General features: G+C 39.5%; 1 protein-coding gene across 2 annotated transcripts in view; it reads right to left on the minus strand.

Moving 5' to 3' along the window:
- The window catches only part of TPST1 (tyrosylprotein sulfotransferase 1), a 106304-nt gene that overhangs the window by 61669 nt on the left and 27798 nt on the right, over nucleotides 1–16837 (minus strand). For both annotated transcript variants that reach the window (XM_086374718.1, XM_086374719.1), the window contains exon 2: nucleotides 11643–12588. In XM_086374718.1, the coding sequence (XP_086230844.1) occupies nucleotides 11643–12487 (845 nt within the window). In that variant the 5' untranslated portion in view covers nucleotides 12488–12588. The remainder of the gene's footprint in view (nucleotides 1–11642; nucleotides 12589–16837) is intronic.

Here is a 16837-nt window from a genome sequence, read left to right on the forward strand (position 1 = left end):
GTTTATATCTTTCCTTTTCTCCTCTGCTTTTGGGGCATAGACTTGGATTACTGTGATATTGAATGAAGTATTAGAGAAATGCAAATCAAAACTACAATGAGACAACACTTCATACTGGTCAGAATGGCCATCAATAAAGTCTACAAATAACAAATGCTGGAGAGGGTGTACAGAAAAGGGAAACCTCCTACACTATTGGCGAGAACGTAAGCTGGTGCAGCGAGTATGGAAAACGGTTACAAAGGTTCCTCAAAAAAACTAAAACCAGTTGCCATATGATCCAGCAATTCCATTCCTGGGGCACTTCCCTGGTGGCTCAGCAGTAAAGAATCCACCGGCAAATATGTAAACACAGGTTCAATCCAGGAAGATCCCACATGCCATGGAGCACAACTACTGAGCCTGTGTTCTAGAGCTCAGGAGCTGCAACTACTGAGCCCACATTCTGCAACTACTGAAGCCCACACACCCTGGAGCCCATGGAATTAAATATGACACAAATGAACCTATATATGAAGAAGAAAGACAGACAACAGACTTGCAGTTGCCAAGGGGGAGAAGAAGTGGGGGAGGAATGGAGTGGGAGTCTGAGGTTAGCAGATGCAAACTGCTGAGTGGATAAATAACAAGGCCCTACTGATTCACTAATAAAGAATCCATCCACTAATGCAGGAGACACAGGTTTGATCCCTGGGTTGGGGAGATCCCCTGGAGGAGAAAATGGCAACCTATTCCAGTATTCCTGCCTGGGAAATCCCATGGACAGAGGACCCTGGCAGTCCATGGGGTCACGAAGAGTCAGACACAACTTAGCGACCGAGCACACATGCACACACTGGATAGCACAGGAAACTATATTCAATACCTGGTGGTAAACCATAACAGAAAAGAATATAAAAAAGGAAGTATATATGCATAATTGAATCATTTTGCTATATAGTAGAAATTAATACAACATTATAAATCAACTATACTTCAATTAAATTTTTTTTTAACTTTTAAAAGGCATTAGTGAGCTCTGGAACAATTTCAAACAATCTCACATATTTATAGTTGGGGGCCTTCAAAAGAGAAGAGTAAAAAATATACCTGAAGAAATAATGTACAAGTTTTCCCACATTGTATAGAAACTATAAAATCCAGATTCAAAAAGCCCAACAGACTCCAAGTAGAAATTACCAATTTCATGAATGACAGTTTCCACAGATCGTTACAGATTCAACAGATATAAAAATGACAATAACGGAATGCTATAAAAAATTTATGCCTATAGAGTCAAGAACTGAGAAAAAATGGACAAACTCCTTCTGAAAGACACAAAGCATATTCAAGAAGAAATTATTTAAATAACCTTTATCTTTTAAGGGCTTCCCTCATAGCTCAGTTGGTAAAGAATTTGCCTGCAATGCAGGAGACCCCAGTTCGATTTCTGGGTCAGGAACATCCCCTTGAGAAGGGATAGGCTACCCATTCCAGTATTCTTGGGCTTCCCTAGTGGCTCAGCTGGTAAAGAATATGCCTGCAATGTGGGAGACCTGGGTTTGATCCCCGTGTTGGGAAGATTCCTTGAAGAAGGGAAAGGCTACCCACTCCAGTATTCTGGCCTGGAGAATCCCATGGACTATACAGTCCATGGGGTCGCAAGGAGTCAGACACGACTAAGCAACTTTCACTTTCACTTTCTATGTTTTAAAGAAATTGATACCTATTCACAAAATATATTAGCAAAAACACAGAACACAAAAGAAGAGACCTTAAAATGGTCATGGAAATGTCATATAAAAAAAGAACTGGAAAAAAAAAAAACCTGACAATTAGACTGACAGCAGATTTCTCAAGAGCAACAACTGCAACTAATGGACAGTGGAATACTACCTTCAAAGTACTAGGAGAAAATTGCTGCCAACCCAGACCTAATTGAACAAAAATAATCTTCCAAAAATTAAAGACTTTTCCAAATAAAACTTAGAAACATTAAAATCCTTAGAATAAAAGAAAAATCAGTACACCCGATGCACAAATGTAAGCAGCAAAAACTGAACAAAACCCCATCTTTTAGGCAAAAAATAATGGGAAAAGGGAGCCCTGGGGTCTGAAGAATATAGGAAACATCCTTGTTATTCTTGACAGTTTTCTCTCATCTCTTTCCCCTCATGGTGACACCCAGCATACAGAAATACACAGTGATGGTGCACGCAGCTAAAACTGAGAGAAAGCCATACTTCAGGCCAGAATAACAAGAAATGTAGCCCCAGCTAGTATGTGGGGTGGGGGAGCGGAAATCAAGGGAAAGAGAGAGCCAGAGAACATGTCCCATAATTTTGTATATGAGTTAGCACAACTTCCAACTCACACCTGGGAGAGATGGAAGTAGCACAGCAAAGGCTTTGAGAATTAAACTATGAAATAAACTGCCACTGCTGCTCCAAACTCACAAATGATTTGTCAGTGACAAAACCCAAAGCAGTATAGCAAACTGTGAAAAGTAAAATGATACTGGAAACATTATTCACAGAAGGAGACACAAACTTGAGGTTTAGAAACTAACCAGACTGATTACTCAACAAAACAAAACACTCCAGAGGATTTTAGCAGGACTCAGAGACTCAAAACGTAACTCCAAAAATTACTCAGATACACAGAACCAAGAAAATATGATCCAATAACAACAGAAAAGACAACCAAAAGGTGCACAGAACAGGAGGGAACACTCTCTAAGTAATAAGGCCAGCAGTATGATATAACGAAACTGAAACCTCACACCTCAGATTGAGACTTGAACCCACAGACTGAGACTTGAACCCAGCCAAACCCCAGACTGGGATGTGAACCCATACTTTTTAACTAGACTCACTCACCTGGTGTCAGGACTTACTGAGGCTCAGGTTCTGTATGTCTCAGTGCAGAAGAAATTCAGTGAGAGGCAAAGTGATAGATAAGGACTTCACTTCAGATTTATTAATATAGGATGCTTGTGAGGGATACAAGCAGGTAGGCAAGGGGGCTCTGGCCCGAGAATTAAGTGAGTTACACGTTTATAATCAAAGGAAAGTGGGAACGGGAAGAGGACTACCTTCTTCCTCATTCTACGAGTAGACATTAGGCTTATATCACTAGATCCTCCACATCAGGCAGAAGACTGACCGTATAAGGTCAAACCAGGACTGTCCTGGTTCTTATTCAAATCAGAAGGGTGGTAACATATACTGAAATACGTTAAATCATCTCAGTTTTCATTATAATGAGGGTCTTCTACTTTGGAATGTCATCTTTCCCTTATAGTCCTGTCCTTGGTTCTAAGGATCATTATCTTGCTAGACTTGACTAGCAGGATGCAGGCCTCATTTTTTTAACTTAATGGTCTGAGGCATATCTCATGCTTTCATTGATAAAAGCTTTATAGTTAAAGTGTTAGTTGCTCTTTGCAACCCCATGGACTGTAGCCCATCAGGCTCCTCTCTCCATGGGATTCTCCAGGCAAGAATACTGGAGTGGGTAGCCATTCCTTTCTCCAGGGAATCTTCCTGACCCAGGGATCGAACCCTGGTCTCCTGCATTGCAGGCAGATTCTTCACTGTTTGAGCTACAGGAAAGTCCCTTATTTTGGACAGGGATCTCCCAAAGTTCCCTAAGGTTCCCTCTCTATCTATAATCCCCTAGTGGGATTTCTAAAACTACCTGTCTACCTACTCTATCCCTATCAAAACCAGACAAAGAGTGTAAGAATAATAAAACCTACACGTCAGTATCACTCATGAAATAGATGTAAGAATTCTAAACTAAAAGTTAGCATATCATATCCAGCACTAATTAGATAATTAGTGCTCCACTAAGTTGAAGATTTAGCAGAAAATCAAGGTTAAATCAACATTACAAGATGTATTAATGTAACTTACATAGTAGCTTCAAGGAGGGAAAAAGGAGTCATATAACTGCTTCAATCAAATAACCTCAATGGTAGGTTACTTCTAAATGGCTCCCAATTATTCAGTCACACAGAGTCATTTAAACAAATTAAAGGTGTGCCTCACAGGTCTTCTCAATTTAACAGTAAGGCCTCTAGGAAGCTTAAGCACATTATCCCTTAGGCATCTCAGCAGGAGTCCAAAGCAAAGAACGGTTTATCTCAGAGGTTTGTGGGGAAAACTATTATCCAAATGGAACGAACCCCAGTAAGATTTACAGAGGACCCACAAAGTTTTTGAGAAGTTTATCAGCAGCAACATTACCAACTTGGACTGAAAGAGACAGAAACATTACAAAATGAAAACACACATTGGATTTCCAGAATTCTTCTGGCAGGAGGTAGTCTGATAAAACCACACAGCTACAAAATATGTGCTATCTTTCATGAAAATGAAACGATCACTCAAGAGCCCAAAGAGCAGAGCTGAGAGACATGGAAAATAATTTCTAGAATTATTTATATTCAATTGAGACCTAATCAAAGAATGTCTAACATTTTCCCAGATGGATTTCAGAATTGATATGAACCAGTGATACCTTCAGTTCAGTTCAGTTCAGTCGCTCAGTCGTGTCTGACTCTTTGCCACCCCATGAATCACAGCACGACAGGCCTCCCTGTCCATCACCATCTCCCGGAGTTCTCTCAAACTCACGTCCATCAAGTCGGCGATGCCATCCAGCCATCTCATCCTCTGTCGTCCCCTTTTCCTCCTGCCCCCAATCCCTCCCAGCGTGATACTTTACTTACCCCAATATTTTGGCCACCTGATGCGAAGAACTGACTCATTTGAAAAGACCCCGATGCTGAGAAAGATTGAAGGCAGGAGAAGCGGACAGAGGATGAGATGGTTGGATGGCATCACCAACTCAATGGACACGGGTTTGGGTAAACTCCAGGAGTTGGTGATGGCAGGGAGGCCTGGTGTGTTGCAGTCCAGGGGGTCGCAAAGAGTCAGACACGATTGAGCAACTGAACAGTGATACCTTGCCCTCTCCCCCCATTTACCTTCATTTTAAATAAAAAGGTCTACTATCTTACGCCTGTTTCACCATTTTATACTAGCATTGGGGGCGGGATGGGGACATAACTTGTATCTTTAGACGTATCTTCAGATTGAAAATTGTTGTATTCAAGGACCTGTATTTAATAAGGAACTACACCCAAAAGCCTCAACCACAACTAGACCTGATTTAGATGGCAAGATGAAGGACTCTGAGCTTGTAACAAGATAAGAATTTGGCACTTGGTGAGGGGGAAAATATATTTTGCATATGAGGCATTGGCAACCAGAGGGCAGATTGGCTGACTTCTTCTAAAATGATTCCCAACTCCAGATATTCCTTTGTGTAATACCCTCCCCTTGACTGGGGCTGGACCTAGAGACTTGCTTCTAATGAATATGGCAAAGATGACAGGATGTCATTTGCGAGATTAGGTTAAGAAGATGTGAATTCTGTCTTGCTCACTCTCCTTGACTCTTTTCATTTGCTTGCTCTGATGAAGTCAGCTGCTGTGTTAGTAACCATAGAGAGAAAGCTTCATGGCAAGGAAGTGAGGTCCTCCATCCAACACCCATGAGGAACTGAATCCTGTCCAAAACCACATGAGCTGGGAAACTGTCCCTTACCAGTTAACCTTGGCTGCAGCCTGTATGAGATTCTGAGCTATGAGACTCAGCTAAGACAAGCCCATATTATCAACCCACCAAAACTGTCACAAAATACACATTTGCTATTTTAAGCAAACACTAAACTCACTATATTTTTAGGAACTTCCAGGTTGGTGAACACATCCATATGCAGAGGGCAGAGTATCCTTATATCATGGGGCCAGAAGCTCCTGTTTTGGGACCCTTCCAGATGTCACCCTATGTACTTCTTCATCTGTATCCTTTCTAAGAGTGGCTCGATTTTCTTTCTTAAATGTAACCTTTTAGGTGGGAATAAAAGAGAACTACCAATAACCAATGAAAATATAAGGTGCTCAAATTCATTAACAGAGAATTACAAATTGAAATTTCAATGAAGTACCATTTACTCTTACTCAATTTGAAAAATTAAAAAGCCAGGCTGTAATCTATAGTAACAGTAAATAAGAAGGTTTGCTGTTTCTTTTTTAAAAAGCCATGTTGATGAGGATATAGATTCCTGGGGATTTGTATATTGACAGTAGCAGTGTAAGCTACTATGAACTCTTTGGAAAACAATCTGGCATTACCTAGTGAAGCTGAATATGAATATCCCCCATGGTCCAGCAATCCTACGCTTAGGTGTGTATCTTAAGAGAAACTCTTGAAGAGGAGAACCTTAAAAAAATGTACATAGCTCTAAACCAAAAACAACTCAAATGGTCATCAATAGTATAAATAATTGTATCTATTATTATTAACTGATATCAGGATAGAACAATGGCCATAAAAACAAATTAAAAATAGCTATACACCTCAGAAAGATAAATCTCAAGATAATGTTAAAAGAAAACAAACAAAAATGGACAGAAAAAAACAGACTATGATACCATTTATATGAAGTTCACAAACAGGCAAACTAAACAAACAAAAGGGGAAAAACATGACAATAGCAACAGATGATCACCATAAAGTAGTTTCAAATATTGCTACTGTAAGGCCAATCTGCCCTGTCAGTATCCCGAGAGGAGCTGTTCAGTCAGGTGCCCATTTTGCTTCATTCATGAGTTAAGACCATCTCTACACTAAAACACTTATAGAGAATGTGTGGCAACAAAAGCTTATGAAGCACTTGGTTCTGTGCTAGGCACCATGCTAGGTGTTTCACGTGCATTTTTTTGTTTTTTTGACAGAGCATAAACATTTAATAATAATTTTAAAATATATACTATAACATTTATGCCAGGGCCTATACTAAAGGCTTTACAGTAATTTTAATTTAATCCTTACAACACTATGAAGTACATACTATGATCACCATCCACAATGGGTACAGTTATCATCATCTTGATAATAATAATAATAAAGATAACAGGTAACACTTTTTGCCACACTGCAGCTTGTGGAATCTTAGTTCCCTGACCAGGGATTGAACCCACGCTCTTAGTGGCGAAAGTGCAAAGTCCTAGCCACTGGACAACCAGGGAATTCCCAATAGGTAACATGTTTGATCACCTACTAATGCCAGGTACTGGGCTAAGACTTCATAGTCACCTAATTTAGTCTTCAGGATAACCTTAATGGATAGTTTCATCTCCATTTCCAGGATAAGAAAACTAAGGGGGAAGATGAGGTAACTAAGAATGAGCAAAATCAAGTAACTCACTCAAGGTCATACAACTAATAAAGGATAGAGCTAGGATTTGGACCTTTGTCTGACTGTTTAGCCACTTTCACAGTCGTTATTTTATTTAATATTCATAAGCCCTGTAATGTAAATATAACACAGAGGTTAAGAGCACAGTTTCTAAAGATGGAGAGACATGAACCCATATCCTCTTTCTACTATGTTTCAACCATGGAACTGAGGACAAGCTCCTCAACCTCTCTGAGAGGGACAGGCCTTTCATCTATAAAATGGAGGTTTTTAAAGTATCCGTGGGTAACGGTGAAAGGGTAAATATGAAAACTGAGATAAAGCATATGTAAATAGTGTTATATTTACATATTGAAATATCACATAGTAATGGAAAAAGAATGAACTATTGCTATGTAAAATAATATAGGTGAATCTAAACGTTACATGACAAAATCCAGGAACAAGATAGTAAATAGACATGATAGCATTTATATGAAGCAAGACTGTTTTTGAACTTCATATGCAACCTCATCACCTCTGGTTACTTCGGGGTTGAGGAGGATATTGACTAGGAAGGAGTATACAGGAGTCTCCTAAATGCCAGTAATTTTAAACTATCTTTATATAGTTATCTATGTATTTTTAAACTATCTTTATACATGTTAATTAAAAAAAAAAACCTCATAGTGGTAAGAGTCTTGGAATAGGCATTTGAAGTTCTAGTTGTGCCATGTGTGATTCTTGACAAAGCATAAAACTTCACAGGTCTGCATTTCATATACTACAGCTAAATAAGGTCTCTTCCCCTTCTAAAGTTCACTGATTCAAACTTCCTATGAATATCCTTGGCCACCCATGAGCCATTCAAGAGTTTAGTTCCCCAACTAGGGATCGAACTTGTGCTCCCCTGTAGTAGACAGCCAAAAGTCTTAATCACTGAACTGCCAGAGAAGTCCCTGCAAAATTATTTTCTCCTGATTTCCACAGAAATTTAACTTCAGCCAATCTCTTTACTCCCTACTTAGAGAGATGGGGGGTGTTAATAGGCTTATTTTATATTAATAGATGGAACCAGCATCAGAATTTCTGGGCCAACATATAAGCATACAGAATGAAATGCTTACCTAAAAATACAGATGATTAGAAACAAGTTATGGTCTATTATATGGAAAGGACAATGAACTGTGATGACAGGAGCTAAAACTGTAATTTTTTTGAATCAATAAATAACCTGGAGCCACTAGAGTGATGATATCTAATAATTTATAGTCAGTAACTGAAAGCTAGCTGCAGAAAAGTAGCTGTTGCTTTCAAATTATCCATATGAGGAAGGCAATGTTTACTGTACAAGTTCTACACTTGAAAAAAATCAAGAAGACATTCCTTGATAGGGGCAAGTAGGACACATGAGGGAAGTTCGTTGCTTTTTCTTTATCTTTACAGGGGATATATATTACTTTTATAAATGGAAAGATAAAAAATAGAGTCAAAGTCAACTTTTCTTCATGAAGAGATGCTACCTGAATTTAAGAGTACTTTTTATAACATTATGTCCTTATTTGATGTGTACGTCATCAAATTATGTTATCAGATCAAGTCAAGCCAACCTAGTCATCACTTTATGAGAAAGGAAGAAAATTGCAATGATTTTAGAAGTATTTTAATTCAAGGAACTTCTAGTATGGATTATGGATTAAACTTCTAAATTTCAGTGATTCTCTAACCTTTTGTAAAACTCAAGAGAAGATGTATCCATCAGATGACTAAAGAAAACACTAGATGCAATAAAATGCCATGGACAAAAGTACCAGCTCATTTACACCAAAGCAAAGGAGAAAAGGAAAGATATAAACATCTGAATGCAGAGTTCCAAAGAATAGCAAGAAGAGATATGAAAGCCTTCTTCAGCGATCAATGCAAAGAAATTGAGGAAAACAACAGAATGGGAAAGACTAGAGATCTCTTCAAGAAAATCAGAGACACCAAAGGAACATTTCATGCAAAGATGGGCTCGATAAAGGACAGAAATGGTATAGACCTAACAGAAGCAGAAGATATTAAGAAGAGATGGCAAGAATACACAGAAGAACTGTACAAAAAAGATCTTCACAACCCAGATATTCACGATGGTGTGATCACTGACCTAGAGCCAGACATCCTGGAATGTGAAGTCAAGTGGGCCTCAGAAAGCATCACTAAGAACAAAGCTAGTAGAGGTGATGGAATTCCAGTTGAGCTATTTCAAATCCTGAAAGATGATGCTGTGAAAGTGCTGCACTCAATATGCTAGCAAATTTGGAAAACTCAGCAGTGCCCACAGGACTAGAAAAGGTCAGTTTTCATTCCAATCCCAAAGAAAGGCAATGCCAAAGAATGCTCAAATTACCACACAATTGCACTCATCTCACACGCTAGTAAAGTAATGCTCAAAATTCTCCAAGCCAGGCTTCAGCAATATGTGAACTGTGAACTTGCTGATGTTCAAGCTGGTTTTAGAAAAGGGAGAGGAACCAGAGATCAAATTGCAAACATCTGCTGGATCATGGAAAAAGCAAGAGAGCTCCAGAAAAGCATCTATTTCTGCTTTATTGACTATGCCAAAGCCTTTGACTGTGTGGATCACAACAAACTGTGGAAAATTCTGAAAGAGATGGGAATACCAGACCACCTAATCTGCCTCTTGAGAAATTTGTATGCAGGTCAGGAAGCAACAGTTAGAACTGGACATGGAACAACAGACTGGTTCCAAAAAGGAAAAGGAGTTCGTCAAGGCTGTATATTGTCACCCTCTTTATTTAACTTATATGCAGAGTACATCATGAGAAATGCTGGGCTGGATGAAGCACAAGCTGGAATCAAGATTGCCGGGAGAAATATCATTAACCTCAGATATGCAGATGACACCACCCTTATGGCAGAAAGTGAAGAGGAACTAAAAAGCCTCTTGATGAAAGTGAAAGTGGAGAGTGAAAAAGTTGGCTTAAAGCTCAACATTCAGAAAACAAAGATCACGGCATCCGGTCCCATCACTTCATGGGAAATAGATGGGGAAACAATGGAAACAGTGTCAGACTTTATTTTTCTGAGCTCCAAAATCACTACAGATGGTGACTGCAGCCATGAAATTAAAAGATGCTTACTCCTTGGAAGGAAAGTGATGACCAACCTTGATAGCATATTCAAAAGCAGAGACATTACTTTGCCAACAAAGGTTCGTCTAGTCAAGGCTATGGTTTTTCCTGTGGTCATGTATGGATGTGAGAGTTGGGCTGTGAAGAAGGCTGAGCGCCGAAGAATTGATGCTTTTGAACTATGGTATCGGAGAAGACTCTTCAGAGTCCCTTGGACTGCAAGGAGATCCAACCAGTCCATTCTGAAGGAGATCAGCCCTGGGATTTCTTTGGAAGGAATGATGCTAAAGCTGAAACAAAAGTACTTTGGCCACCTCATGCGAAGAGTTGACTCATTGGAAAAGACTCTGATGCTGGGAGGGATTGGGGGCAAGAGGAGAAGGGGACGACAGAGGATGAGATGGCTGGATGGCATCACTGACTCGATGGACATGAGTCTCAGTGAACTCTGGGAGTTGGTGATGGACGGGGAGGCCTGGCGTGCTGCGATTCATGGGGTCGCAAAGAGTCGGGCACAACTGAGCGACTGATCTGATCTGACAGATTCTAATTCTGGCCCTGCCACCTAAATTTGAGTAAATCATTTTGATCTTTCAGACTGACTGACTCAGACCTCTTCCCTATAAAATGAAGGGACTGAGTTAGATAATTTTACCTTTATTTTTCCTCTCACTAAAATGTTCTATATACTTAGAATTTACTATCTATGGGCTTCTCTGGTGGCTCAGATGGTAAAGAATCTGCCTGCAATGCAGGAGATCCAAGTTCAATCCCGGGGTCGGGTAGATCCCCTGGAGAAGGAAATGGCATCCCATTCCAGTGTTCTTGCCTGTAGAATTCCAGGGACAGAAGAGCCTCAAGGACTACAGTCCATGGGGTCACAGAGCAACTAACACTTTCACTTTCAATATGGTAGATGCTTTTCCTCATACTGACTATACTCTACACAAAAGTCAACTACCCTTATTAACAAAAATATCTGGAAATTAAATATCAGAAGCCACTAAATTTGAATGTTGGACTTGAAAGTCTGCCGTGCTTTTACTGCTATAAACTGGGTTTGCCTCCATTTTTGCCTCCATCAAATACATAAAAAGGATAATTCATAAATTTAAAAGTGAATTAAGTAAATCAAAGTGTAATGAACCAGTTAGAGAACTTTTTAAGAACTCATTGATGAAGCTCTCTCTATTCCAGGAAAGAGCTATAGTTTACACACACACACACCCCTTTATTAGCTGAATATAGGGTCAAATAAAAAACATAAAATCTACTCACTTTGACAGAGATACTCCCCCAGCTTTTCCAATCATCTCTTCATGGTGTAATACTGAGTGGTTCCAAGGAATTTGGAGGAACTTTAAGACTGTTCTCATCCACCGTTCTGGATGTAAGACAAGTTGCTCATAGTGAACTAACATGCATTTTTTATAGCCAACCTCCATACACTGGTTATACATGGTCTCAATGGCACGATTCCACTTGGTCAAACAGTCCCTATAGCTGTTCAGGTCAAATCCAGCTATAGTAACTTTTCGAGAAATCATTGAATGCACTGATGCCCGGCCATCTCGGACCATCAGGAGAAATTTGGCATTGGGGAATAACCTAGCAAGGTAAGTTAAGGATTTCAGGGCAAAAGGATCTTTATTACATAAATAAGGGGCTGGCTCCCCATGCTTCACAATGATTTCTAGTAAGAAGGCCTGCATGGCAGAATCCAGCACTTCATCGGTGACACCAGCCTCATCCAAGCGTATTTTCTCCTTACTGGACCGTGACCATATCTGCTTCAAAGCCAGGATTCGAGGAATGACCCTGGTTTCCTCTCCACAGCGAATGTCAGGGTGTGCATCTAGCATGGCCCTCATGAGCGTGGTTCCACTCCGTGGCACACCTCCAATAAATATTAAAGGCATATCTTTGTGATAGGCAAAGGTTTTATTGGCTTTGATGTCCAGGGCAGTTCGCACAGTGGTCTTTATGTTCTCCAGTTTGAGGGGTTGGCTACGTTCTTCTATTCGGTGATGGCATTCCATGGCGTGTTGGCCCAAGTAAAATACAGTCACAGAACTAATCACCAGACATGCCAATAGTAAGTTCTGCTTCAGTTTTCCAACCATCTTGATGTGATTATCTTGCTATTGAACAGATATTTTGCTCCAAATGATTTTCAGAAAACATTCAGGCCATGGACAGTGTACTTCAGAAAGATGACCAACATCTAATAGAGAAGGAAAAAGTTATTTTACCATCACACTGAGGTTGTTGACAAATTTAATAATCAGTTATCACCATTACATTTGAGCTAGAAAGAAGCTGAAGCAGTCTTAAGTACACTGATATTCTTAGAATACAAGCATATATAAATGAAAGCAAAAATAAATCAACATTTCTAATCAGAAATAGCTTTTCTTTATGTAACAATACTGAAGCTACAGACATTGCACAGAATGGAAAAATAAATAGAATTATTTCTAGTTAGCCAAGCAAATATTCAATATTCCCAAGTATGTTTCAAGTCTAACTCAAGGTTCATCTCTGATAGTCAGAGCTGCTTCATCGCCAAGAATTCATTATCTCCACATTATACTTTAAAGAGAAATTACAGAAGAAATATACAACTATCAAATTTTTAAGACAGATTCAGTTTATTCATTCTATAAAGTATTTATTTAGATACAGTCCAGATACTTGGGCTTGGCTGAGGATAAACTTTGAAAAGGACAGCAGTGCAATGACCCCTGCTCTCAAGAAACAGTCTCATGGGCAGACAGATATACAATGACAGCAAAATGTGATCAGTGCCTTAACAGAAATAAGCAAAGGAGACCATGGGAGTATAATGAAAAAACACACAAAGCATGCCTCAGGAAGCTACAAAAGCCTTATATAAAACAAGAGGAAAGACTACACTAAGCAACAGAAATTTGTGTGCAAAAGCACAATGGCATGACAGAACACAGAGGAATCAGGTGACAAGAAGTAGTTCAGAAGAGCTAGTATAGGGCGCAAAGAAAACCGTGTGTGTCTGTGATCTAGCCTTCAGAAGAACAGATAAGATCTGGGCGCAAAGAATATTCTAAACTGAAGATGACCATGACCAAAGACACAGACACATAAGAGCAGAGGCATACACGTTAGACACATATACTATGTGCACGTAAATTTAACCTGAATTTCAGAGAGCAAGCATGGTGTTTAATTTTATCTGTCAACTTCGCTAGGCTATGGTGCCCAGTGTTTGGTCAAACACCAGTCTAATGTTTCTGTGAAGGTTTTTTTTTTTTTTTTTTAAATGACTAACAAATCAACAGACTGAACTGTGAGTAAAGCAGGTTATCCTACAAAACATAGGTGGGCCTCATCCAACAACTGAAGTCCTTAAGAGAAAAGACACATTTCCTGAAGAAAAGGGAGATTTTCCTCAAGACAACACCACAGAAACCCTGAGTTTCCAGCCTGCTGCCCTGAAGAATTTAGACTCAAGGCTAACATCACCTCTTACCTGCCAGACTATTGTATGGATTTTAGAAATGCCAGTGCCATAATCACATTCCTTAAAAACTCTCAGATATATATATGTACATATATATATGTATGCATATATATATGCTGCACTCAATATGCCAGCAAATTTACAAAACTCAGCAGGTCCCACAAGACTGGAAAAGGTCAATTTTCATTCTAATCCCAAAGAAAGGCAATGCCAAAGAATGTTCAAATTACTGTACAACTGCACTCGTTTCACATGCTGGCAAAATTATGCTCAAAATCCTTCGAGCTAGGCTTCAGCAGTATGTGAACCGAGAACTTCCAGATGTACAAGCCAGATTTAGAAAAGGCAGAGGAACCAGAGATCAAATTGCCAACGTCCACTGGATCATAGAAAAAGCAAGCAAATTCTAAAAATACATATATCTCTGCTTTATTGACTACGCTAAAGCCTTTGACTGTGTGAATCACAACAAACTATGGAAAATTCTTAAAGAGATGGGAATACCAGACCACCTTACCTGCCTCCTGAGAAACCTGTAAGCAGGACAAGAAAAAACAGAACTCAACATGGAACAACGGACTGGTTTAAAATTGGGAAAGGAGTACATCAAGGCTGTTTATAGTCACCCTGCTTATTTAACTTATATGCAGAGCACATCATGAGAAATGCCAGGCTGGATGACTCACAAGCTGGAATCTGCCAAAAGAAATATCAACAGCCTCAAATATGCAGATGGTACCCCTTTACTGGCAGAAAGTGAAGAGGAACTAAAGAGCCTTCTGATCAAAGTGAAAGAGTGGAAAAAGCTAGCTTAAAACTCAACATTCAAAAAATGAAGATCATGGCATCTGGTCCTATCCCTTCACAGCAAATAGATGGGGAAAAAGTGGAAACAGTGACAGATTTTATTTTCTTGGGCTCCAAAATCACTGTGGATGGTGACTACAGCCACAAAATTAAAAGATGCTTGGTCCTTAGAAGAAAAGCTATGACAAATCTATACAGCATATTAAAAAGCAGAGATATCACTTTGCTGACAAAGGTCCCTACAGTCAAAGTTATGGTTTTTCCAGTAGTCATGAACAGATGTGAGAGTTGGACCATAAAGAAAGGTAAGTGCCAAAGAATTGATGCTTTTGAACTGTGGTGTTGGAGAAGACTCCTGAGAGTCCGTTGGACTGCAAGGAGAGCAAACCAGTCAATCCTCAAGGAAATCAACCCTGACTATTCATTGAAAGGACTGATGTCGAAGCTCCAATACTCTGGCCACCTGATGCAAAGAGCTGACTCATGGAAAAGACCCTGATGCTGGGAAAGATTGAGTGCAAGAGGAGAAAGGGGTAACAGAGGATGAGATGGTTGGATGGCATCACCAACTCAACGGACATGAGTTTGAGTAAACTCAGGGAGATAGAGAAGGACAGGGAAGCCTGGCGTGCTGCAGTTCAAGGGGCTGCAAACAGTCAGACACAACTTGGCGACTGAACAATCCTGACTGACAGTGAGTACACCTGGGGAAATTACTAACTATAATGGAAAAAGAATACATTCTAAGAAGCATGACTTCTAGCTATGAACTAATGAGAAGGTAAGCTAATTCTTGCTCCCTGTTGCCCCCTCCCCTACCCCCGGGCCTCAAAAACAAATTATAAAACAGGATGAAACTGACCAAAGAAATACAACAACCCAAGAAGCATTTATGTTTTAAAAACTGCTCAACACTGAGTAAGAACAGTGAGAACCTCCAGTGTTTGTGCCTGACTACTCCCACCCCACCATTCATCCACTCAGCAGATGCAGAGGTTCGGCAGAGTAGGGCAAGGCAGAACAAACTACAAGGCCTAGAGCCTTTGAAGCTGGAATCAATGGAGATCGCTCAGGCTGAATGGGAGCGTAATGCACATGCCCCACTGTGCTGCCAGTGTGACATTCCAGCCGGCACGTGTGCAAGGAGCGAGAAGAGCTTGAGTAGTTTGAGGCTGTAGCTCATAAAACTGTTTGCCGTAACTACTGAGCCCACACACTGCAACCACTGAAGCCTGCACACCTAGAGCCCATGCTCCACAACAAGATAAGTCACCACACTAAGAAGCCCACACACCATAACAAAGAGTACCCCCTGCTTGCCACAACTAGAGAAAGCCCAAGCACAGCAATAAAGATCCAGCACAGCCAAAAATAAATAAATAAATGAAACCTTTTTTTAAAACAGACTGCAAAGAAAAAATTAAGATAATTGGTAGCAATATAGCACTGAAATATCTATGCAGAAAACTGTATCCATAACATAGAAGGCACACTTCAGATGTTACACCAGTATTTAATTTAAAAGGGAGTAAGTGGGAAGGAAAGAAAATAATGGAGAGAAAAGATAGTAATATAAAGAATGGAGAATTAAGATTCAACCTGAGGAAAATGACATTTTGGCTTTAGAAACTAAAACTGTATCACAAGCACAAAGGGGAAAAAAATCTTTCTGAAATGAAGAAAAGAGACATTAGTTTATACATGTGAGGGCCTACCTTTCAAGCAAAACAAATGACAATAAACTCAATCTGGAAACACCCTGGCAATTTCAAATATGATGATTTCAAATTTCAAATACAGTTCAACTTCAAATGTGAATGAAACAGTTCTACAGGCTTCCAAACAGATAAAGAAAATAAAGCCAAAGGACCAAATAACAAGGTAGCATTAGATGTCTCTACAACATTAAATGCTTATTCTCTGGTTTTCTGGTAAGATACCTTTCCTTATTTTTCAAATTTGCTACAGTGAACATGTATTACCTTTCTAAGTAGGAAAAGAAAAACAAGTATTTTAAAAATAATTGGCATAGCCTTTCTTAAAAACTGATAGGTAAAAATCTGAAGAATGAGTAGGAATTAGGTAAAGAATGCTAAGAAGAGCACTCTAAGCAAAACTAAACGGATACACAAAAGCCCTGCGATGGAAAGGCATTTTTCAAGCTTTC

The sequence above is a fragment of the Bos grunniens genome, chromosome 25, assembly GCF_055505025.1.
Source record: "Bos grunniens cultivar Pamir isolate PY7600 chromosome 25, Bosgru_T2T1.0, whole genome shotgun sequence".
NCBI classification, from domain to species: domain Eukaryota; kingdom Metazoa; phylum Chordata; class Mammalia; order Artiodactyla; family Bovidae; genus Bos; species Bos grunniens.